Here is a 25,629-nt window from a genome sequence, read left to right as displayed (position 1 = left end):
CTAGAAATAGGTTCTAGAAGTATATATTTAGGTCCCCTTGCAGCTAGGATTAAGACATGATAAGGTTAGGATAGGATAAGATAAGATAAAGTTTTAGATAATGTTGGATAAAGTTGGATAATGTTTTGGATAATGTTTCCTCTTTTGAGCTAATTTCTTATCCTCTTTGTCTTGAGTTTAATTTCTTCATCTTCTTATCAGATTTCTAGCCTTTTGAACTCCAAATTGGTCCATCTATGTTGGCCCATACATGTGATATCCATTTAGTGCCCAAAACTGCTCCAAAATGCACTAAAATGCACTTTCTTGGTACTTTACCCCTTTGGACCTGCAAACACACGAAAATGAGTTGAAATACTACATTAACTAAGAAATAATAACACAAATGCACAAGAATAAGCTAGTTAAGTCGCCTAAATATGCTCCTATCACTGTGGAAGGTGATGAATTTATTTACCATTCCAAAAGGGCACAGCCTCAATCCAGGGCGGAGAGACCGAACCACATACTAAACTTGGGAACTAGCCAAGAAGGAGCGAGTAGTTTCTATGACACGTGCGTGCTCAAACTTGAAAAAAATCGGCTATATTGTGTTGTGTATTCCATTCGGTTAATAAATGGAATGTGATAGCTGTGAATCTTTTGGATGCTTGCTGTACGTAAATAACACTCCTAAACTTGATAGTTTAATTAAATACTGGTATTTTGATTTGTCAAGGGGTAAATTATCTTAGTTCAAGTCTAAAAGGTTGTGTTTCACACTTCACAGTGTTTATACTTAGCGGAACGGTGTTCGTCCTGCGATGTGCATGCTTTCAATATGTAGTGTGCATATTATGTGCATGTGTTGATCATGCAATGTGCATGACATACACAGGAGCATGCAATGTACATGACGAGGATGCAATGCGCATGACATGTGCATCTTTTATGCATGCAATGTGCATGAGCAGTTAATATCCTTTCCGAATGATTATATTTTTCGGCGAATCAACGTCAGAAATGATAGCGGAATTCCAGCTTTTGGCCCCTCTTGTTAGCTCAAACAGTATGAGGGAGATAAGGTGAACCTCACACCGGCAAAATCAGAGGCTAAGCTGCTCCATGAAAAGATCTCAGACAACAAGGCCTACAATGATGACGATATCATCAGGATTCTGGCTACGCGGAGCAAAGCACAGACCAATGCAACTCTCGATCACTGCAAAAAAAGAATTCGGGAGTGACATCAACAAGGTATGCAGTTGAGTTTTACGCAATCCCATTTTTGACCGGAATCCTCTTAGGCTTGGATTTGATGAGTGTTTCCATGCCCAGGATCTGAAAGCTGACCCCAACGAGTACCTTACTAAGCGCCACGAAAAAGTGATTGGTCCGCCCTAACAAGTGTTTTGAAAAGTCTCTTCGTCTGGCATTTAACAAACGAGGAACAGATGAAGGAACCCTCACTGGAGTTGTCGATACGAGGGCTGAGGTTGACATGAAGATTATCAAGGACCTGTACCACAAAAGGTACAGCGTCCCTCTGTATCAGGCCATTAAAGAAGACACTAATGGAGATTATGAAAAAATGCTTCTGGCCCTGGTTCGGCATGAGGATGCTTGATCTGTTCCGGTCTAACGGTTGTACTTCTTTTCCGAGGAAGGCAATATTTTTGAATCCGATATGTTCTACTTACGACAGAGTAATAGTGGGAGCTTGTTTTTGTTTTACAATTGAAGAGCATGTTTTTTTTTTCACTATTGCAATGCATCTTTCTTGCAGCTCAAGTTAAACATCCTTGTTCATAGCACCAAAATCATTAGTGTTTTATTAGTACACCTCGTGAAGGGTTTCTTAGAGGCAAGAAATTCCTGGATAGAATCGCTGTGTACAACTTTCAGCCCACAAGACCTGTCACTTACAAGCAGCACAAGAGGAGTTGAACATGAGAGGAATACCCAGCGGTTTATATATATAACCTGAAAGAGATGATTGTCCGGTCATATATAAACTATCTCGACCTCAAGAAAGAAATCCCGGCATCACATTTATACAACATCGAATCAGAAATCCACAGTTTCGACAGTGGCATATCATACGTCCAAAGTTCAGATCAAGACACAAAAACAACAGAATATTACAAGAAGCAACTGCATCAACGATTCAAAACTCTGTTTTAACTCCTTCAGACTTCTTAATGCCATCCATAAAACCAAAATTGCACTCTTCATCTGAGGATCGGTAAGAGATTTAGACGAACATCCCGTATCTTAGCTAGGGCCAAAATGAGAGCAGTTATTAGCAATTAACATAGAGAACAACAACAAACAATCCAATATAGACTAAAACACATCACTTCTTCAGAAGGTCCCTTGAGAAAATCCTCTTGCAGTATGGACTGGTGCGTAAGATTGTATGAGGCTTCAATGCTTCGACCAGAGCAGCATGAAGAGGGCCCTGGCAACGAAACAAAATGATTAGGACGTGTGTGTGAGTGAGAGAGAGAGAGAGAGAGAGAGAGATTAATTTCTAAACCTTTGTAACTCCAAGAGCAGATTGAATCACGTAGTTCGCATAAGGGTCTTGTAGCAAATGATCAAAACGCGGAAATGAGAGCAATTCGTGGATGATTTTAGGTCGGCTCTCTTCAAAGTACGTGAGGCACTTTTCAACAACATGACTACTGCACTTCTGCATGGAGAGGCGTACAAAATTTCCTTTTAACTGAGTAGTCAGTTTGGCCATTGCAGATGGGATCTTCAGTTCTATCACATATTGAACAACATAATTCCTACGGAGCAAATGAAACAAAATAAACCCTCACTTCAGTCATAAAGCCGAATCACGTAGTTTGCATAAGGATATATCGTTAGTCATTTCAATAGATTTTGATTTGAAGTTTGTAAAATACTAAACTGGAAGTTAGATTAGAAAAGTGAGGAAACGAACGAAGTAACACAATGGTTGGAAAGGTGATGTAAATATGTAAGAGATCAGCCTTATGTTTGCATTGAAGTGGATCAAAGAAATTGCTGACTGGAAAACTTTTGGTTACTCGAGAAACAAAATTTATCAAACAATATCATATTAGGGGTTTATGGCCAGCAAAGAACAGAAATTATGGGAGTTTGAAGATGCTCGTTAATGATTACCCATAAGGATCTTGTGAAAGGAGAAGTCCATTTCTTGAAATTTCAATGATCAGCTTATCTCGATGTCTCCCAATGGCATGTGCAATGCATTTTTGTAGTACACAGCATCCATGGCGTTGAGTTGCAATCTTGACACAATATCTTGCAGCAGCATCAAAAATAAACTACAAGAGATGATTAACAGAAAGATGAACAGAATAAGTTCAGAGTCTTTTCAACAAAAAACAAAGTAGATCCTACAGAAAGCACATAACCAGTCCTTAAAGCTTTGTTTGGAATTTCAGTAGTTTAATCTCATATGTCTGTAAAATGCTTTTAAAGTAAACATATATTCCAGTCCATCCCGCCAATCTTGTGATGCAATTCTAACAAGTAGGATCGTTAAGAGCAGGCTTACAGTCTCATATTGAATCTGATCAAGCATTCCTTAAAAGTGTCTCATTGCTCTGCAATCAGAAGCTCTGTTTCTTTCCTTTTCATTAAGGTTTTCAGAAGCAAATTTGCAATTTGGCTAATCCATAGAACACTAGATTTGCACAAAACATGTTGGAAACAACGCCCTAGTTTATCTCTTTGCGTTGATTTTTTCTGGTTCTTTTCATTGTTCCCATATACAGCTAGGTAACAAGCGATTCATATAGTTTTAGCACTGCTACCAAAAACTGAGTCTTCGGTTGTGGTCCTTAAATTCAGACTGACGTCTTCAATACTGCGGAGAGTAGTATATATGAAAATATCTTGCATACATCTAACCCGCCCCGCTGACTTTTCAGCGTAGAAACTCACCAACGGATTTCAGAACACATCAGATGAAACAGTTCACACCTTGAATATGCACTTCCAGCAGTATTATACAAAAACACTCTACAGCTACCCAAGTAATGAGTAAGAACATCATTAAGGTTCACATTATTTCTTGCATTAGAATAAATTATACGGTGAACATGTGAAGGTTTATGGACATAATGTACTGAAACAGTGCATTACCTATGGCAAATACATGACTTTACAAAATATTCTATTTGCAATTTTGCATAATAGTAATGATCAACATAATTTTGCTTGACTATCATTAGCATTTGCATGGTTACCACATAAAACTTGTGAGAAAACACAACAGAAAAAGAAGAAAACATGAATCAGACGGTATTCATTCAGAAAATATTTATTCTTAAGAGCCTATTTGAACCTGGTCAATTTAACAAGAAATATATTTGAGTAGAATCATACCTTATTGTCTTCGTTGCTAAAGCAATCCAAGCAACGTTGTACTACATGATTGCCATTTGGATCCTTAATAAGATCAAGAAAACCGCATTCAAGGGATGATTTAACTAACGCTATCTGTTTCCCAGGTTTCACAGTCTCAATCAATTTCTGTACCACACGAGTCCTGAAACCATAGCCAATTGTATTCAGGAACATGATATCAGTAAGGAAAGAACAATACAAATTTAGTGACAACAAATGAATACAGTATGAAGAATATACCCATGTGTGTCTAAGGAAACTCTGACAAGCTGTCCTGGTTCTTTTATCACCTTGATTACAAATTGCATTCTTTGTTGTTCATTGCAAACATCCAACAACTTCTGCATAAGGTAATTGCCAAACGGGTTTGTCATAAGTTCGAAAACATGGTTGATTATTTTGTCAAATATTAGTTGCAAATCTTGGCTAGTCCCCTCATCAAGCATCCTTTGTAAGAACCGACAGCCGTACTGATCCTTTGCAATGAAATATATATATTCCTCAGCCAATGAACTCAAACTTAGAACTGACCAAAATGAGTTATTGTCACTCTGGCTCCATTCATTTCCACCATCATATGAATCGGAATCAAGTCTGGAGCTTTTCTCTCCTGTCGGCATTGCCATCTTAGAGCAAGAGTTCTTCTTGTAGCCCCTTGAAGACTTGCTACCTTTACTGGTGGTGTGATTCAAATGGTTTCCTTGCATGATGGAACTATCCTCGCAACCATAACCCTCAAAGTCCCGTGCACAATTCATGGACTTGAAAGATTCAGGAATCCCACTAGTTGGATTCACTCTAGTCCTTTGTTTTATCATTGAATGGTTATGTGAAAGATTGTCCACATTCAACTTAGCAGCCGAGGGGAACTGAGGGGAACTCATTGGATACATAAGACCCTTTCCGTCACTAGAACCCGATTCACGTGGCTGTAAGCAAAAATAGTCCTCATCTGGGTAAGACCTAGCACTAGATGGGTTCCTCTGATACCAGCCATCTCCCTGTTCCATTCTTTTAACACAACTAGGCCCAGAATACAAAGCATTGGGTTGCATATGATTGCGAAAAGACCCCATTGAATCGCCAACAGTGCATTTCGGCTGCAATCCAAGTATTGCTGACTCCATAGTCCTACCAAATCTCCCTCTACCTCCCAAACCCGCAGATTGAAACCCATCAAAATCCGAAACATTGTTCTTAGAACTCTCAAATAGGCCATAGTTTTCAGCATTCCAAGGACTAGTCCCCCCAAAAAACCCACCACCGAGTCCAATCCCATCTGGGCCTCTCTCAAATCCCCACCTTTTAGTCCCATTTTCCTGTTCTTCCCCAATATGCATCCTATAGAAACGCTCAGCCAAACCCAGATCATCCGGGGGCGGCTTAGAGTCCAGGCACAACCCGTTCACGTAAGGTGTTTGATACTTTGCCCCTTCAAATGGGGTTGAATACGGAGACGGAGAACCGTCGCCGGAGGAATAGAACCCATTTGAGAAAGAGCTCGACGGAGAGAACTCCGACGGCAGAGAGGCTCTGCTCACCGGAGAGTCGCCGAGAAAGTGGTGTTGGTGCGGAGGATGAAGGAGGTGGAAAAGACTGGAATAATGCTGAGTCCTAGTTGGATTCTCATTCCAGAGCTTTTCCAGCTCTCCTCCTTCCCTCTGTAAAACCCTCTTGTCTTCCTCAGACATTTTGAACATCATACAACACACAACATACAATATATTATATATATCTAATATAAAATACACGTGAGAGAACAAGAAATATATAGATATATATACTTTTTCAGAGGAAAACAACGAGAACCCAGATTCAGAATCCGAAACCCCACGTCGGAAAACGATTCGGAGGCACGGGAAACGATCAGTAAAAGACGATCACTGCTTGTATGTCAATGTCGTTTTGGGGATTGGATTTTCGGCGATGGGGTTTCTAGAGAGAGAGGGTTTCGAATTTTGGGTTTTTCTGTGAGTATGTGGTAGTACAGTCTGCGACCGCCTCGCACACTCACGCCATTAGACCCTAAAATGAAGAGTCGCACTACAGCGCTCACCGCCCACAACTCACTACAACTCAGGAAAAAAAAAAACAGAGAAAGAAGAGAGAGAGGGAAAGAGGAGAGGGAGAAAGTCCGAGAGTCTGACTAGGAACTAGGCAAAGGCTATTTTTCAGTCTTTTTCTTTTTTTTTTCCTAATTTTCGGGCCCGAAAGAATATCTAATTTATTTCTTGTATTGTTGTTCCTTAATTAATCAAGTTTTTTTAATATTTGATCTTTTTTATTAAACGGTATCTACTTCTTAAACAGAGCTTTGAAATTGTTCTAACAAATCGGCTTGATTTTCTGTCGTTTTAAAGTTTAGTTTGTTATTGTTTCCTCTTAACTTAATCCGATTCGATATTGTTTCTAAATCTAAATTAATTATTTTATTTTTAGAGTGGGTACTATATTCATTTTTTTATTGAAGTACCATATTAATAGGGTGAATGTATTTTTTTAATTACGAGTAAACTAAGAGTAAGAGTCGACCAGAAAAAAAAAAAAAAAAAAAAGTAAGAGTAAGAGGAAAGGTTTATCATATTCACCAAAACAATTCACTACTTACAAAAGAGTAAATGAATAAGTACAATAGAATAATAGTGTTCATTTTTTTGTAAACAATAGACGTGTTAGATTAGGAAGCCAACATGATTCGAACCTACACCATAGTGCAATGGTAAAACTCTTATCCACCACTGTGATAGAGAGCCTCTCACATAGACCTCGATAAAAATCTTTCTCCAAAGATCAACCCAACCAAAAGAGAGAGAAAAAAAAATCTCACATCTACATCACAAGTTAATGTTATCCATTAATAACAAATCACCTATCATCAGGAGATTTCTCGAACCAAATGTCATCATATTCTCTTACAACAACATATATGCAGCTGCTTTCCAGAAAAGAAAAAAAAAAACACACACACACACACATATATGCACATTGTTAGAAGAAGAAAAAAAAAAGTAATTAATCAATTAATCTTAATTAGTAGATTTATTTATGATAATTCTTTTTAATTTTTGACAGTTGTTTCTTACTGCCTGCCTGCGCTGCGTTACCTTTCTGGCCAAGTCTTATACCAAAATTAGAAAAAGCAACTTTCAGTCCAGGTCAATGTTTGCCATTGGATTGGAGCTCAATTTAAGCAATGGAATCGCTTCTTCCTATTGGCTGCTGCAATTTATTTCATTTTTTGTTTTTTATAAACACAAAATAATTCAGAAAAGTTAATAAACTAAAGACCCAAATGTAAGTGGGCCCCGCGTTTAAAAATAAAGTGTTCAGAAGCTAATCGATGATTGGCCCAGGAATTTGTGGGTAGCCCAACAAATTGTCTTTCCAGCTTCCGAGGGTACGGGGGGGTTGGTGCCATAGGGACCAGGCACCTAGGGGGTAGGGCACCTCCAAATTGGAACCGTATTCATTTTTTCTCCTATGATTTGAATTGGGAGTTGTTAGGAAATTATCATTGATTGTCTGTTAATTAGCACATGAATAAATGGTTCTTTCGATGTAATCCAGGTTCTAAGAGCATTCCTAGTAAGGAGTTCTATATGATGTTGAAAAAATAGTAGATGAAGTCTATTTTAGAGTTTCGACGAATCTTTGAAGCTATATCTTTCAAGCTTTATATGATACTATATATATTTATTTATATAGTAATTTGATTAAGCGATATATATATATATATATATATTGTGTTAGCTTTTCTTAAGTTGATTTTTTGATGTAATATCTTAATTTTTTTTTTTTAATGAACCTTTCAACCTAAAAAGTTCAAATTGTGATAAAGTTAGATTTCATTCGTTGAAAGAAAAAGACCCCTACTTTGCCCTCTGAAATAATTTGATTTTCATGTATAACACAATAATTTACCTAGCACCAATTGGTAAATTAGTATCATACAATTTTGAAAAAATTTATTTGAAAATTTCACCCACCAATGCTCATGAACGTTAAATCAATTTGAAATTTTAATTTTTATGGAATTTAAAACAATCATTAATTAGCCAAATTGCAAGAAAAAAAAAAGTAAGAAAAAAGAAATTAATAAAATAATAAAAGAAGAGAATAAGTGCATTCGCAATTGAAGGGAGAATGATAGAATTTTGCTCACATGTGTTGCTAATTTTTTGGGGCTAGATGTAACCCGATTTTATGCTTCCCAAAAAAGGAAGTTGCTAGCCCCAGTGGCGGATCTAGCCCCATTTTTCGGCTCATTAGGGATGAAGTTTCTCGCTAAGGCTTGAAATGTAGTAGTCTCATGGAGGATAAAGCCCCCATTAGGTATGCTCTAAAAGACGTTAGGCGCTAGTTGGACGGTGGGTTGGGGCCTTGGTGGATTTAGGTAAATATATTATATTTCATATAAATAAGTGTCTTGTTTATAATTAAAATATATATAATTTCATCATAAAATACAAAATAGTCATAAAATACAAAATAGAATGACATATATTTTATGAAGTACTGGAACATAATTAAAACATGAGAAACAAGCATATAATGTGTATTCATTTAAGTATTCAACAAGTCTTTACAATTTATTTTAAAAAATAAAATGCAAAATAAAAATTTATTTTATGTCCAAGTGAGTCGCAACCTAATTGGGTGCCCAGGCAGGTATGGGCGGGCTAGGCGGGTGCCTCAGCAGGTCTAGGCGCTTTCAAACGCCTAGGCATTAATCGGAACGATGACCAACCGTCTAGGCCTAGGCGGCACTAGTCGGGGATTTCTAGAATAGTGTGTAAAACATAAAGATTTGAACTCAATTTGAGTTTGTCTTCGGTAATTCAACTTATCCAATAGTCCGATATTTTAAACAATCCTTCCTGTTTGATTTCAAGAGTTAATTTTCACCTTAGATTTCCCGATTACTCAAAAGTCCCCAACAATTTGTTTTACCTGAATCAACTGGATGAGAAAAGAACCTCCTAAATATTCAAATATATGTCACTAATTCCATGGTCTGCTAATATCCTTTTGATTCTATATAGTTATTAGTTCAAATATTTGTCACTAATTACATAGTTCATTGTATTGTACCAAAGCAGTAGGTCCGGCTTGTGCACTACACATTATTTTATTTTGGGAATTTATCAGGAATAATTATTTTTTGACATTTGGTTGCAGAAATAATCATTTTTAATAACGTGATATATTGATTATATATCGACAACACAACAATGACATAACGATACTTAATCATTTTTGCAACTAAATATCAAAAATTGATTATTCCTGCTAATTGCCCTTGTATTTTTTAGACGTTCAGTTTCAATCAATCGACACCTGCACACCCCTCGCCTTCCCTAGCACCGTCGATTTGCAGGCACGGCCCCAGAACGTGGCTGAGGTGAGCTCAACCCCAACCGAAGAGTGTCCAGTGCAGAAAGCTCGTTATAGTAGGCCCATCAAGCCCACCCCACTTAATCCAAACCCAACCCATTCAAACCAACCCCAAACAAAAATTTTTTTTTTTGTTTATTTGTATTATGGAGTTAGAGATTTATTAACTACAGATACAGGGATTGTGGAATGGAGGAAAATAGAGATTTTAGCTTATGCTTGTGTATACAATACATTGCTAAATTTAGCAACTGATTCACTTAGTACTACGGTCTGATAGTATTTCTCTTCACTTGGAAGTAAGAGGTCTTAGGTTCGAATCTCGTGAATAGTGAATTCGATATCAAAATAGGTTAGCTCAGCCAAACTTCCCCTTCCTTTAATGTAAAAATATCAATGTATTAAAAAAAAAGAGCTACTAGACCCACCCCACAATCCTATTTCCCCACCCCACCTTATTTTCCCACCCTGCTCAAAAGATAAAAATGAAAAACACTCTTTTCCCACCCACTGATATTCCTAAACTATCCCTTACAAAGAAAATTAGTCACCGCCACACATCCACCCACTCGACGGCAAGCAACCCCCTTCTCACCGTCAGCCAACTCTGTCTCTAAAAGGTTAGAGTTGTCATTAAAAGTATGATTAAAAAGTGGGTGAAGAAATAATGTTGATGGGTGGGCTTGTGATTAAAAATCCAAGCAAATTTAACGGATGAATCTGAGCCGTTCCACTACAGCCAGTACAGACTACAGCTGCTAAATCTTAAACTCCTCCAGTTACCGGTCGGATCAAAATGGTCGGTTGTGCTCTTCACAGATATGTTTCACGGATTGAGGCAACTTCAACAAGTACAAGAAGCAAGCTTGTCCGAAACGAGGTTGGTTTTCTATGGGGAATCCAGAGCTCCATAAACACCTAATTCACATCAGTTCTGGCAACCTTCCACACGCAGATTCCAAAATATATTTCCGAGAAGCGGTTTCCTCCGAAATACTTCATCTTTCTGACATACAAGAAGATTTGAACCGATGATCTATCATTTCCACTTCTTGACCTATCACCACTAGCCTAATTCCGTTTTAATGCCACTTAATCTAGGGTTCTTCGGAGTTCAAAGTACAAACACAAACAACGCAAAATAGCCAAAACGATACCAGTAATCAATTTAGAGCTACTAATCCATAGATTAAAACCCAGTAAAACAGCCCAAGCACTTCATTAAGAAAAACACTGAAAGAACACAAAATATGGACATTGGCAACCCAATTAGCAGATAGTCCATAGCTCTGGCCTACCCCGTTATAACCTAAAACATAACCCAAAACCCACAATGAACAAAAGAAAAGGTCAAATAATATAGCATCACGTCCTCCCGGCACTAGGAGAAAACCAGAAACAAAACCAGACACCATGTGATCAAATAAAATAACCAAGTTAGACCTAACTTGATGTTAAACCAAGGCAATGCTGCTCTCTCCACCTGGGGGTTTGCGTACGCCTCCTAAGTAGTCTCGAGCCTCCTTTTTCCCATCCGCAAAGATGTTGCTGCCACTCATCTCTCGTAGTTTTGCCGAACTCAGTGGCTTTTCAGCCGACGACGGAGGAACATTACCCTTGAATATATCATTTCCTGAGAGCTCAGAAAATTTCTTGTCATATATCTTCTTGGCTGTCTTGGGCGCTGGTTCCTCGATGGATGTTATATTGCTCTGACCCCCACCAGGCTATTGCATAAAAACCAAATTCACAAGTCAGATGCTTAACTACCACATAATGGTAACAGATAATGATATGTATCAGGCGTAAAATAATGCAGTTCACTTACATTAGAAACCTTAACAGATGTGCGACCGTTGGGTGAAGTAGGTTCTCCTATCTCGATGCTTCCTTTCAAGGCCAATGCACGCGGGGCAGTAGTAGTCCTGGGTAAAATTTCAGGAGGGGGCGCAAATATGTCATGCCCACTAAGCTCCTTGAATTTAGACTCAGAGAGCTGCTTCTTCAGCCTTGCCTCTCTCTCTGCTTCAGTTTCCAAGGTCCCGCTTAGCTCGCGCTGCTTTGCAACTTCGGGAATGGTGGTAGGCTTTTTAGGAGAAACACCCTCTTCATCACCAAACGAGATATGACTGATTCCAGCAACCGCTTGCTGCCATTTCCGACCATCAGAAGAAAAATTCAGCAAGAGGGTTTTGTGCTAAACAGACATACCACGCTATAACATCTGTGTTTTAATAATGAACATAAAACTTGACCACATATTGATCGGTACCTGGTACATACGAATTCCGGGCTTTGGGGTAGGGTTCGCACCATCAGCTTCCGCGGCATCGTTTTCTGCTTTCGGTGCAAAAATGCCGCTCCCGGTGATCTCCTTCATCTTATGCGCTGAACAAGGTTTGCTGGAAATTTCATAGTTAAACAATGTTAGAGGTCTTCCATATTACATTCCATTACATATTTTTACCACATCCTGTATATTTTCACTGCATAACGTGATTCAAACTTTCCCCAAAACAAAACAAATTTAACATTTTACGAAAATTACAAAACCCATCATAAATCCGTACATAAATTCAAAATTATAACTCAGTGATTAAAAAATTTTTTTTGGGTGAAATTTGCAAAATTTATACAATATGGAAATTTGAATTATTTATGTGGATTCATAGGCCAATTAATGTAGATCGATCACAGATCATTGACTCAATCAATCTTCAAGTTTAAAAATCCAATTTCCATATTAAGAAGGGGAAACTTACTGGAAAATACCAAGCAAAAGTTCCAATAGAATATCCAAATAACAAAAAAAATATATATTTAATAAAAAGCAATATTTTTTTAAAAAAATCCTTAATTGCGTTTTTTTTCAAATTCATAAGCATTGAAGGAGAAATATCTGTTGCAGGAAGATTTCTAATGGCCACAAACAACGAGAACAAGGAAACAAAATTTGGAAAAAACACAAATCCCAGAAAATAAAATGCGAAGGAGAATTGGAAAAGCAGAAGCAGGAAGAAGCAGATCTGACCGTTTGTTCAAGCTCTCGACCTCCTCGTCCGTCACCTGCCCTCCAAACACCACCTTTCTGATCCCATCCGACGGCTACGATCAATCCCCAAAACAACACCAAACAAACAATGAATCATCAAATCAAAGAACAAAACGAGAGAGAGAGAGAGAGAGAGAGAGAGAAGAGAGAGAAAGAGAGAGAGAGGGAGAATTTGGAATTTCACCTGGTGAGGCCGAGAGGCGGAGGAGGGAAGAGGAGAATCAGCAGGGGGAGTCTCGGACCAGGTGAGCAGATCCGCGGTGGATGTATGGGGTTTCCTCACCGGAGTGCTCCTCTCCATTTCGGGTCGTGCCTTCGGATTCTCACACCGTCCGATTCACCACCACCACTGTCGCCGGAGCTTGCTGGCAAAATGACGGTACTAACCTCGTTCCGGAACGTTCCTCTGTGTCTGCTCTGGGCACGGAGTGTAGTGGGGGGGGGGGGGGGGGGGGGTGTATTTTAATGGCCTTTTTGGAAAGGGTGGAGTTGAAGGGAGAGTAGGAGGAGGTGACTTGGAGTGAGCTACTGACTCTTCCCTTTTTTTCTAATTTCCCCTTTTTTTTTTTTTGCTTTTTCTTAAAACGAAAGGATTAACGTGGGTCGGGTTTTATTTATACGCAAAAATATTTGAAAATTTGTACCGCGTACAAAGATACGAAAAAGATTCTCATCAAATCATTTTTGTGAGAATTACAAGAATCTTTTAATTACATTTGTTCATTATATATCAAGCAGTTAATTTTCATCATATATTTTTTATATTTAATTTTTAATAAAAAATTTACAATGATTTCTGAACTCACAATGTACAATTAACGAATGTGATTTGAGGATCCTATAATCCTTACAAAGAGGATCCTCCCTCCTAAGATATGGCCACCCGCTGTACAGGCACGTAGCGGTTAATTTAATTTGATTCAATTTGAAATCAATATAAGTAATATATATTTGTCCATCATTAATTATTTGAATTATTTCGTGAGAAATTATGTTAAATAAAGATAAAATGATAAAAATATCCTCAATTTTTATCAAATAAGAATTGAGAATATTTTTATCGTTTTGATCTTTATTTAATAAAGAGTTCTTTAAAAATGTCCTTGGTATTTTAGACTTTCGCGATTCAGCTGCCGATGGTTTGATGAGGAAGGGTTGGTTTTTGAAATCCGGCCCTTGGTTGCGTGGGTGTAGGAGATAATGTTATCAACGGTCGGATCGAGATGACGGCCCCAGAGTGTGAAGGATTTGAAATGCATTATCCAATTATTTGAACACAGGTGGGTTTAATCCTGTGCGGGATGATGAATTTTGGGCTTTAATTTGAGTTCAAGTCCCTTATGTCAAAACTCTTAGTTTTAAGCATAAGATATTTGAAGCATATTACCAAACTTAGATGATGTCATGTCAGTTGAGAAATACAGTAGATATCCTTAAAAAGAAAGTTAAAATTACCATCACTAAGGATCATGTGCACAAGTAGAAGGGTCTACTACATTCTTCTTGAAAACGAGACAATATGTCTTGTAATCGAATGGTATTACAGTCTTCCTACTCCTTTCAGAGCAGAATCCAGTATTTTTTGGTCGTGAATATCTAAATGAGACAAACCGTCCTGTAGATAGAAGCCCACTCTAGCAATATCGCGTGAGTGAAGTAGGGCAATGTCAATTGTGAAGCTCTTTCGTCAAGTGCACGATCATGATAGGACTTAAGGAAGATGCCCCAGGCTAACTTCGTTCTAGTAGCCGTAGTAAGACAGGGATGGGCCTTATTGATTTCAACGATAATGGATACATCTGGAAATACTCGATTTTATTAATTTCGGCGATGATAAATAGATTTGGAGAGACTCGACTCATGGAACCTTCTCGGTTAAAATTACGTACACAAATATAGGAATATTCGTTTGGGAAGTAAGAAGACTCTTTGACATCTTCACATTTGCGGAGAATTTCTCGTTGACATGGTAACGTAATTATTGTATGTATAATATCTAAATGACGCAATAAGATTTTTTTCGATGAAATCCTCGTGCACTCTATGTATGTAATATCATTATGTAAACAAAGTCAAAAAGCTTGTTGAACACTATTGAGTTGTTCTGCAAGAACTAGGAAAAACTGCATGATTTAGAGGTCTCCACCTCCCTCCATGTGTATTTTGAGTTGTGTGTGCGTGACCCAGAAGTGCAAAATCTCGGTCTCATTCGTGGGGCAATGTCATGTGCATTGCCGGGCAGTGTTTCACGTCTACTCTAAATCCCGCGTAAAGCTTCTCTCATTCTCTCCCGGTTTCTCTTTCGTCAGAGAATTCTCCTTTCTTTTTTTCTTTTTCTTTTTTTTAGTAATTTGCCCCTCTCTTCTATCGACGTATGATTTTTTTCTTGAACTTTTATTTTGGCAGAGTTTCTCGTGAACTAAACTGTTATAATTGACTAATTTCACCGTACGTATAGCGGTACTCACTCACATTTTAAAGGGTGTGGTTTCAATGTTTTAGTCTATAGAGTCTATAGATTGGATTTCCACAACTATTAGATATTTCATTTTTAATCTTAGTCATTTATTTTCTATACCACTCAGTGTTATGCACTATTAATGAAAAATTACGTTTCAAGAAATAAAAATAACTAATAACGAATAAAAATGAAGGTAGGGGTGCATCTCCGGCCATGCTTTCTATTTTTAAGTCAAAATTTATCTAAAAGACTATAAAGTTACTTTGGGAGCTCCCTAGAAAATTTCGACTAAAATTTTAGGGAGAATTCGAAAAGGATAATACTTGCATTTCCTGTCGGGGCTCATTCCCTTCTTGCAAATAATGTATCTTGATAGTACAAGTTTCATAATTGGAACCATTAAATTTCTTAATCTTCATTTGAAGATCACTCCTCCAAAATATCATTTCAATTGAAGATCATTGAGTCATTCAAATGTATAAAAAAAAAAAAAATTCAACAGTGTAAGTACTAAGTAAAATATTAATGATGAACCATTCATTTATTTGATATATTTTGATGATTAAACGATCTCCAATTCGAATGATTTTTTGTAGGATTGATCTTCAAATGAAGATTTATAAATTGAATAGTTCTGATCATTGATTTTACTCGGTCACACCACATTTGACACAAATAAAAAATTTATTTTAGAATTTGATACAAACTCGTTGGGACATTATCTATATCTCTAAGGCTCTAAATCATGATTTTGGTGTTTTAAAAATTTAATCTAGTTCACCAAACTCGAATTTCAGAACGTAGGACTAACTGTTTCGTAACTTAATTAAACTTAATCGCCCTGTAACGCTTCTTTCAATCCTAATTTTTCCATAGCAACTTTCAGAATATTTTTCCGATGCATGAGCTTAATATTGTTATTTACCTTCTTTTTACACAATAAATGCATTATACGCCGAAAAAATATTTTGAAAAGTGCTAAGAATTCGTTGTGATATTGTCTACTATGATAAATTCCTAAAATAATTTTAATCAAGTAAAAAAAAAATGGAATTGAAAGAAGCGTTATAGGGCAAGGAAGTTTATAAATTAAGTTACGAAACACTTAGCCCTAGTTTGGTACTGAGGTGATTTTGAAAAAAAAGGCTATCAAAAAAAGCTTTTATGTTTGGTAAACATTTAGCTTCAACTTTTTTCACAGTTTTGAGTGAAAAAAACCCAAAAACACAAAGTTGTAAAACCCAGCTTTGAAAAACCAGCTTTTTTCACATCTCTTTTACATAAAAGTTAATCAAACACTATAATACTGTTTTTTTTTTTTAAAAGCACTTTTACAAAAAAGTTTACCAAACACTCTGCTGTTTTATTTCACAGCTGCTTATTGTCATAGCACAGCAAAAGCAGTTTTTTTTCAAACCATAACAATACCAAACCTGCTCTTAGTCCTATATTTTGAAATTCGAGTTTTGGGAAATATATTAATATTTACACACCAAAATCATGATTAATTTAGAGCTTTAGAGAAGTGAAAAACGTCTCAACGAGTCCGTAGCAACTTTCAGGAAAGTTTTCGACATATAATGGATTTATTACTAATACTTTCTTTTGTTTTTCATAAAAATTGATAATAAATACGTTATGCATGTCGGAAAAATATTCTGAAAAGTGCTATGAACTTGTTGCGATTTTTTTACTATGAAAAAGTCCTAAAATAATTTTTAATCAAGTATAAAAAGTTAGAATTGAAAGAAGCGTTATAGGCACGAGGAAGTTTAATTAAGTTATGACACAGTTAGTCCTACTTTTTTTTTAATAAACAATATTATCTACATTAAAGATAGGGGGTAGACTTAGCCTTAAAATGGATTAGTAATAATGTGATTCAAATTCGTATTTGACGAAAATCGAACATAGGACATCTTATTTACCAGTGAAAATGAATATTACTAGACTGTAGTACCAAATGACCATTAATCCTACGTATTGAAATTCAAGTTTGGGGAAACTAGATTATATTTTTAAAACACCAAAATAATGATTTATAGCCTAAGATATGTAGGAAGTGTCTTAATGAGTCTGTATCAACTTTTGGAATATTTTTACGATGTATAATTAATTTATTACTAATTTTTTTTTTGTTTACTTTAATGTATTATGCACCGGAAAAAAATATATTCTAAATAGTGCTACGAATTTGTTGCGATGTTGCCTACTATGATAAAGTTCTAAAATAGTTCTCAATTCAAATTGGTACCAAGTGGAATAACCTACAATTTAAAATCTATATACATGCTTGTATGACTAGTTAGCAACACTTACCAACTAAGCTCAGATATGTTAGTTTACTCACAATATAAGAAGTCAAATTAAAGTTCAGTTTACTAAAAAGTTTCTAGTTAACTAAGATTCAGTTTAGTGCACATTTTAATATTGACAAGTTTAGTTGCAATGACTTATCTATTTGTGGATAATGATGAACATATATCACAAGCAAAAGGAAGATGAGTATACTAGTAAAACGATAAATTGCATGGGATGTTTTTGGCCGGAAAAGACCCACCTCTGGATTGAAAAACCGGAGACTTTCCACTAAGTCCAATCCGTTAGTGAAATCAAGATTCTTACAAAGTAACCACACAAGCTTAATTCCTAAATCCTAATCTATGGTGTAGCTTGTACCTTTGTGCAGCGTTGCCTTTCACGAGATGAACTCCTTCGGTCTACATGAAGTGGCAACTCCTCCTGAGCTCATCACTTTGTGGCACTGAAATCTATTCAACCTATGTAAATGATGTTATGATGAAGTTGATGCAAATTTGTATTCGATGTCTAGTTAGTTTCACCCATCAAATACTTAAAAGATGGAACTGAAACGAATCCAAAAAAAGGTCAGTTCAAAGATTTGAAACTTAGAAAAACTTGACCTAAAACAAAGATCAAAATCACAAAATCAATGCTACCCTAATATGCAATGATGTGGCTACTTAGTGCATGAGTGTAATTTTGTGGCTAGAGTCTTCAAGTAAAAACTAAGGGGTAGCTCACAGCTAAAAACAATCCTTATTAGAAAATATAAATCTTCTAGCCAATCGGAAATGAAACCCTAGATTGTGCTTTTATAGTGGGCTGATGTTTCAGACAAAGAGAGGGGATGAAAAGGCCATGTGTTATGTGCAAAAGCAATCAGAAAAGATCTAGGGTTAAAAAAAAAAAAATGCTCTTAGAAAAAAATCTGTCAAATGGCCCTTGTGGATTGTCTTAAAGTGGGTGCCCAGTTCGCGTGAAAGTAGTAAGAAGTTTTGACGAGACAAAACCACTAGACAGAATATATTGAAAATAATGACATGAAGTGCATATCTATAAACAAACTTTGATATGAGAAGTTAAGCTCTTAAAGTGATATTTCCAGCAGCATGATCTCAAAAGTATTAATTTAACCCAAAATCTAACTAGAACATGTGTAGTTCAATTTACAACATTCGACCAGGAAAGCCAAGACATTAAAACTAGACTTCACAATCTTCCCATTTGACTTTTCTTGACAAAATAACCCAAACCCATATCTAAATTCACTCAACCTCACTCAAGAGAACACAAAGGATGAATTTTGCAAAGAAGTACTCTTAACAAAGAACAAGTGAAAAGTTATCATGGTTAAACCAATTGCAAGAAAGTAAATTGTATAGCATATTGTATATGATTGCAACACAACACAAAATTTTAAATTCTATTTTTCTCCCCAATTTAGTCATGGCAAAGACAAAGGATGTAAAATGAATGATATGCCAGTTTCATTAAACAAAAGAAATTGATATATCAACTGCGTTCAACAAATAAATAACCACCACCACAACCAGAAATATACAAGAATTATCAACTAAAACATAACATAACGAAGTTTAAGCACACGATACAATTCTCAGTACCAAAATATGTAGTGCACTAATCAATTTAAGGGATATGTTCAGGATTACCATTTAAGGGATATGTTCAGGATTACCAACAACAACAAAAACCAAGAGTAGCACAACCACATTATACTTTAAAAAAAGGGAGTTTCAAATTACAACTTAAGCACATAAATCTAACAACTTAGCAGCAAAAAAATGAACCCCCCCATAAGATGTGCTCTTCTAACAACCTACACTCACAAACTACATTCCCCCCCATTGGTTCATTCCTCATACGCTAGAACTCCTCGGATTAAGACGATGCATTTGAGTAAAGTGGTGAACCAGTAGCCTCGGTTTCCTCAGCAAAGTCTTCTTCAGGGTTTTCTTCAACTTCATTCTCCTCATCATCTGAGTATGTAAACCTCACATGCTTTGCCATGAGAATTGGATGAGAGGCAAATTGATGAACTTCATGAAAGGTTCATTTAACCTTGGCAGCAAAGATGGCAACCATTTTTACACCAACAATACCAGAATGATCAGATGTAGCAGCAGAGGAATAAGAAGCAGATGATGGGGCCACAAGACATTGGGGTGCAAATTTAGATGGACAGACTGATGATTGAGGTACAAACGAAGATATACCCATATGATTGACTTAAGGATTGTGGCGAAGATAAGTGACTTAAACAAGGTGAGGATGAAGATTGACCCTACTTGGATTGAAAATCCACAAATTGCTTATGGAGAGAATTAAGTTCAGATTCGAGATAAGTAATTTTTCTCTCTTGAGAGACATTTGGTGGTTGAGAAGGACGAGGATCACTATGATCACTATAAGCAACGACACACACCACAATGAATAGGTCAATGAAACCTTTGCCCAAGTTTTTAATGGATCGAGGCTAGACATCATCCGATTGAAATGGAACCCTAACACTTTCATAAATGACGGTAATTAGACAAGGATGGACAATGGACACACTGTTCTTTTACGAGACAATTGATCTTGGACATAATTGAATGAAAGATTAAGTATCCAAATGGGACATTAGAAAGGCTCAATATAGCATGTAAAACTTTGGTTGACTCTAAGGTGGGATTTCCATTATTGAATGTACCTAGAACATTTCTACGAAGGAAATTAGACCAATTCCTATGGAAAATCTTAAGGCGAGACTTGGATGCTTGATTTTGTATCAAAGGAATAAAGAGGTCTAAATAAGCTTCACGATGATAGGTTGTCATAGTAACATGTGATAAAGTCAAAGACATGAATACTAGAAGCATTTGATAAATCCAGACCTAGGATATCACAAATAACAGGGGAATCAAAAGATACATAAATGCCTCAAACAAAGACTTTACCTCTAGAGTCGGGGAAATTTGAAGGAACATTTGCATAAAATTCTTGAACAACCGAAAGATTGAAAGAGGGAGGTGGAGACTTCACCTTCTGCAAACGATAATCATTGATGAAATCATCAGAGAGCATTGCATCTTGAAGAGGAAGAACATCCCAGATGATTCTTCTTTCAGGAACCACTTTCTTATGAACAACAACTTTATAGAAATTCAAGGCTTGGTAGTTGGAAAAATTTGAGGATCGACGACAACAGATTCATCTACAATAGCCTTGGCAGATTAAGACCGTGTGCGCCTACAAGTAGGTAGAGAGATTGAACTGGAATGCTGGGAGGAAGCATTTCTCGCATACATGATTAGGGTTTGTAGCACAGAGAATATAAAGTTCAAACAAGAGAGGGACCTGGTAAGAGAAACCACCCGAATGAAATAAGGTGAAAGTGAGAACCTAGAAATGTTAGAAGGTAAAAAGCCTAAGATATTGTGAGATTAATATGGGCCTTAGAGTTGACACAATCGGTTGAGATTTGGAGGTGAACACATAAAATGCGAGGACAGAAAAACACTTAATGAGTATATCTTTTCTGAAGATTACCTGACACTAGACAGAAAGAGAAAACACCCAGTTTGAACACAATTTGGTGCTAAAAGCAATAACTTGAGAAAGAATCACACTTAGGACTAAAGGAACACATAAGATAAGCATAATCTTGACACCATTAAGCTACGGTTATCCAAACAATTCTCAAGGAGATCCAAGATGAAAACAGGTCCAATACCTATGCTTTCAAGCAAAAGAGTTAACCTTAACTAAATACTTGAAGAAAAATATGATATGCAGTACTATCGAAACAAGTCTTCAAAGTGATGCATGGACAATAAAGCATACCAAGTTCATATAGCATCCATGATGTTCAAGGTATGGGAATGAGAATGGAGATAGCCATCTTTAAATCAAAACTTCATTCCACTAGGCTCAAGGTTAATTTGAAAGCTAATCAAACTTTTAATAATCCATTAAGTTCAAGAAACAACACTTGGAACATAACTTGAGCAAATGAGCAAATAAAAAAAATTACACACAATGGAAAGTCAAAGTCAAATGAAACTTTAAGATGGCATAAGGAAATAAGAAATCCAAGTCCTTTGATATGGTTGGTGCAAGATGTATTTAAAGCACCCAAAAACACTTTGAATTTTTTATGACAAGTGTGAATGATATGATGAACATGACATTACATGTGAGAACATATTTGTAAGGATGAATGATTGAGATTTCCTTTTTGGCAAATTGAGTATGTTAACCATAAGTGATGATATTGATGCTCAAACAAATGATTTTCTTTTGAGGAGTATTTACCAAGATAGCAAAAGAGAAACTAGTGGTGTTTTGCATTGGAATTACAACCTAAAACTCAATTTACGGAGCAAATTGTCATTATAACCCAATCAACACCAAAGTAAGCCTAATCCCAAAATCAACATAAGTTTTTGCTAAATGAAAGAATGATTTTTTATAGACCATCAACCATATAAGGGAGAACTTATGACATCACAGTGGAAATATTATTCAAGGTTAATTCGCAAAATATCACCCATGTATGTCATTTGAGAGGTGCCAAATGAGAACAACAAAATTGGTTGATGAGAAGGTTGTTTGGCAACAGACAACTGATTAAACTACACATGCAATAAAGAAAATTGGAAGTATAGTTGTTCAACCTGTTTAGTTGATGGCATAAACAACAATAAACCAATGAAATTTTTATGCCATCGATGGTCCAAAGTGCTTGTGAGATATTTAGTTGTTTCTCAAGTGACACTAAGATTAAGCACACGCCTTTCTTTCCATAAACTCACCAATGAAATGTAATTAAGTTCCAAAATGATTTATTGTTAAATGCAAGATGGGGCCATTCCAAAAAGCAATTTCATACATACGATCACAGTGAAAGCAAGTAGCCAATAGTTTTACACCAGAATTATTCAACATATACAATAACCACAACAGATATCACAAGGAAATAAGACAATGTCACAATTCACAATTGCATGATAGAAAGAAACATATCTTTGTTTTTCAATGCAATTAGCAATAGAGATTGTCTTCGTTTTTCCATGTAGTAACATTAAAGTTTGATCAGTTGACATAATTTCAGCTAGATGAAGGGTTTTGGGGATTCCAGAGTAAATGACTCCTATGTGAGACATCATCGAGTAGTCTTCCAAGTTGCATGATTCACATAAACAACATTAAGAGAATGAGAGATGTGATTGCCCCATTTGAAGCCATGATATATTAGTTTCTTTATTCCAATATGTATGTTTACCACCTTTAGGAATGATAAGAGAGTAGCAATTACCCATTGATCTTGGAAAAACTAGCATGTTCTTTCCATCTTTACCAATAACTCTGCAACATTCTTGAGAAACAAATTTCATTAGTAACATTATCACACAATTGCTTATGCTGATAAGGTTTATTGTTAACCCAGCCACATAACAGACTTTTTCAAGTTAGGGAAGGTTAGGAATCTTGACAGCATCATTTCCAGTAATGTAGGCCATGCAACCTCCACCAAACTTAATCATATTGCCATTAGCATGTGCAAATGATAGGAATGCCTCTTTGTCACCAGTCATACGACATAAACACCCACTATCAAAGTACCAAACATCTAGTTTAGAAAAATAAATGGCACAATGAGTTACCAGACATTTATCATAAACCCTTTAAAGACGACTTGGACATGAGTAGAGCTAGAAGAATCAACCAATTGAGCCATTCTATTGACTTCTACAGCAAGTTGATCGACTTTACTTTTCAAGTCATTCTTCTTTTCAGGAATATAGTTTTCTGCATCTAGGTCGAATATGACTAAATTCACCAGAATGATAACACGTGGGAATAAAAAATTGTATTTGAAGAGGTACTGACCATATGAGTCATAGACAAAGATTCCTCTATAACCTGAGAGTTTATGCTCTTTGAACAAGAACCACTTTCCACAAAAACAAGAACATTATTGGCATCATATGGACTTCCAACACATACAACTTTGTTGAATCTTTTAGCATCAAGAGTTAAATAATCCACTTTGTGCATAGTCTCATTCAACTCAGATGATAGCTCCAAGTTGACCTCATGAAACATTTCGTTATTGACCTTTAACTTATAAACTTGTTGTAGTAATCTTTCTTGAGATATCATCAATTCCTGAACTTGAGCTTTAAAAGAGGCAATAAAATCATCTCTTTCTTCTTCACCAATGCAAATAGAAACCATTTCATTCAGTCCATGAAGTTGAGCTTCAAGAAAGTAACTTTCTCATTCAACTTTGTTCTAACTAGACGGAGAGACTCAACTTCTTGTAGCTCAGACACCTTTTTGATTAGCTCCGTATTTTCTAGTTTAACAAAGTCATGCATGTCAATTTAAAATTTATATACGTGCTTGTTTGACTAGTCAGCAACACTCAACTAAGCTCATATATGTTAGTTTACTCACAATAGAAGTCAAATTAAAGCTTAGTTTACTAATAAGTTCCTAGTTAACTAAGATCTAGTTTAGTGCACATTTTAATACTGACTAGTTTAGTTGCAATGACTTATCTATTTGTGGATAATGAGGAGCATATATCATAAACAAAAAGAAGATAAGTAAACCAGTAAAGCGATAAATTGCATGTCATATTTTTCGCCGGAAAAACCTACCTCTGAGTTAAAAAAAATCAGAGACTGTCCACTGAGTCCAATCCACTAGTGAAATCAAGATTATTACAAAGTAACCACACAAGCTCAATTCCCAAATCCTAATCTACAAAGTAACTTGTACCTTTGTGCAACCTTGCCTTTCACGTGGTGAACTCCTTTGGTCTTCACGAAGTGCCAGCTCTTTCTGAGCTCTTCACCTTGTGACACCGAAATCTAATCAACTTATGAAAATGATGTTATGATGAAGTTGATGCAAATTTGAATTCGATGTCTAGTCAGTTTCACCAGTCGAACACTTGAAAAATGAAACTCACGTAAATCCCAAAAGAGGTCAGATCAAATATTTGAAACTTAAAAAAAAACTTGAGCCAAAACAAAGGTCAAAGTCACAAAAGCAATGCTACCCTAATATGCAATGATGTGGGTACTTAGTGCATTACTGTGATTTTGTGGTTAGAGTTTTCAAGTAAGAACCAAGGGGCAGCTTACAGCTGAAAACAACCCTTATCAGAAAATGTAAATCTTCTAGCCAATCTAAAATGAAACCTTAGATTGTGCTTTTATAGTAGGCTTATGTTTCAGATAAAGAGATGGGATGAGAGGCCACATGTCATGTGCAAAAGTAATCAGAAAATATCTAGGGTTGAAAACACTCTTGGGGAAAACATTGTCAGATGGCCATGTTGGGTTGTCTTAAAGTGCGTGCCCAGCATGCGTGGAAATAGCAAGAAGTTTTGACGAAACAACCACTAGACATAATGTACTAGAAATAATGACATGAAATTCATATGTATGAACGAATCTTTGGTGTGAGAAGTTAAGCTCTTAAAGTGATATTTCCAACAGTATGATCCAAAAAGTAGTAATTTAACCCTAAGTCTAACTAGAACATGTCGGTATAATTTACAACATTTGACAAGGGGAACCAAAACAATAAAACTAGACTTCACACCAATCAAGTACAAAAAAATAAGAATTGATAAAAACATTGTGGGGTGAGAAACTTTACTAGTTTTTTTTTTTTTTTTTTTTTTTTGAATAAATGATATTATCTACACTAAAGGGGAGGAGGTTGGGCTTAGCCTTACAATGGGCTAGCAATAATATGGTTCAAATTCGCCTTTGGTGAGAATCAAATCTAAGACCTCTCACTTACAAGTGAAGAAGAATACCACTAGACCGTAGTACTAAGTGGCAGGAAGTTTATTAAGTTACAAAACACTTAGTTGTATGTTTTGAAATTCAAGTTTGGGAACTAAATTAATTTTTTAAAGCGTCGAAATGAGATTTCAGATCTTAGGTACATAAACAACGTCTCAATGAGTTCAAAACGACACGTTGCAGCATGTTAAGTGGATAACCTG

The 25,629-nt window shown here is 36.2% G+C and overlaps 3 protein-coding genes across 3 annotated transcripts; 1 reads left to right on the top strand and 2 right to left on the bottom strand.

Moving 5' to 3' along the window:
- Positions 1-1,137: 1,137 nt before the first annotated feature.
- Positions 1,138-1,606, top strand: LOC103962226 (annexin Gh1-like). Its single transcript, XM_048581806.1, has 3 exons — positions 1,138-1,236; positions 1,318-1,372; positions 1,434-1,606. Exons 1-3 carry the CDS (start codon positions 1,138-1,140, stop codon positions 1,604-1,606), a joined length of 327 nt encoding a protein of 108 aa, XP_048437763.1.
- Positions 1,607-2,017: 411 nt separating this feature from the next.
- On the bottom strand, positions 2,018-6,858 carry LOC103962227 (putative pumilio homolog 7, chloroplastic). Its single transcript, XM_009374909.2, has 5 exons — positions 4,627-6,858; positions 4,366-4,528; positions 3,136-3,299; positions 2,519-2,774; positions 2,018-2,440 (listed from the first exon to the last, which is right to left on the bottom strand). Exons 1-5 carry the CDS (start codon positions 6,087-6,089, stop codon positions 2,336-2,338), a joined length of 2,151 nt encoding a protein of 716 aa, XP_009373184.2. The 5' UTR covers positions 6,090-6,858; the 3' UTR covers positions 2,018-2,335.
- A 4,082-nt stretch (positions 6,859-10,940) lies between these two features.
- On the bottom strand, positions 10,941-13,293 carry LOC103962201. The gene is made up of 5 exons (XM_009374879.3): positions 13,017-13,293; positions 12,812-12,885; positions 12,053-12,182; positions 11,609-11,929; positions 10,941-11,507 (listed from the first exon to the last, which is right to left on the bottom strand). The coding sequence occupies exons 1-5, from the start codon at positions 13,131-13,133 to the stop codon at positions 11,235-11,237; spliced, it is 915 nt and encodes a 304-aa protein (XP_009373154.2). The 5' UTR covers positions 13,134-13,293; the 3' UTR covers positions 10,941-11,234.
- Between the last annotated feature and the right edge of the window lie 12,336 nt (positions 13,294-25,629).

Source organism: the organism of the source record quoted next, unplaced genomic scaffold (assembly GCF_019419815.1).
Source record: "Pyrus x bretschneideri cultivar Hongxiangsu unplaced genomic scaffold, Pyrus_bretschneideri_v1 Contig17, whole genome shotgun sequence".
NCBI lineage: Eukaryota > Viridiplantae > Streptophyta > Magnoliopsida > Rosales > Rosaceae > Pyrus > Pyrus x bretschneideri.
This window is presented reverse-complemented; position numbering and strand designations above follow the sequence as displayed.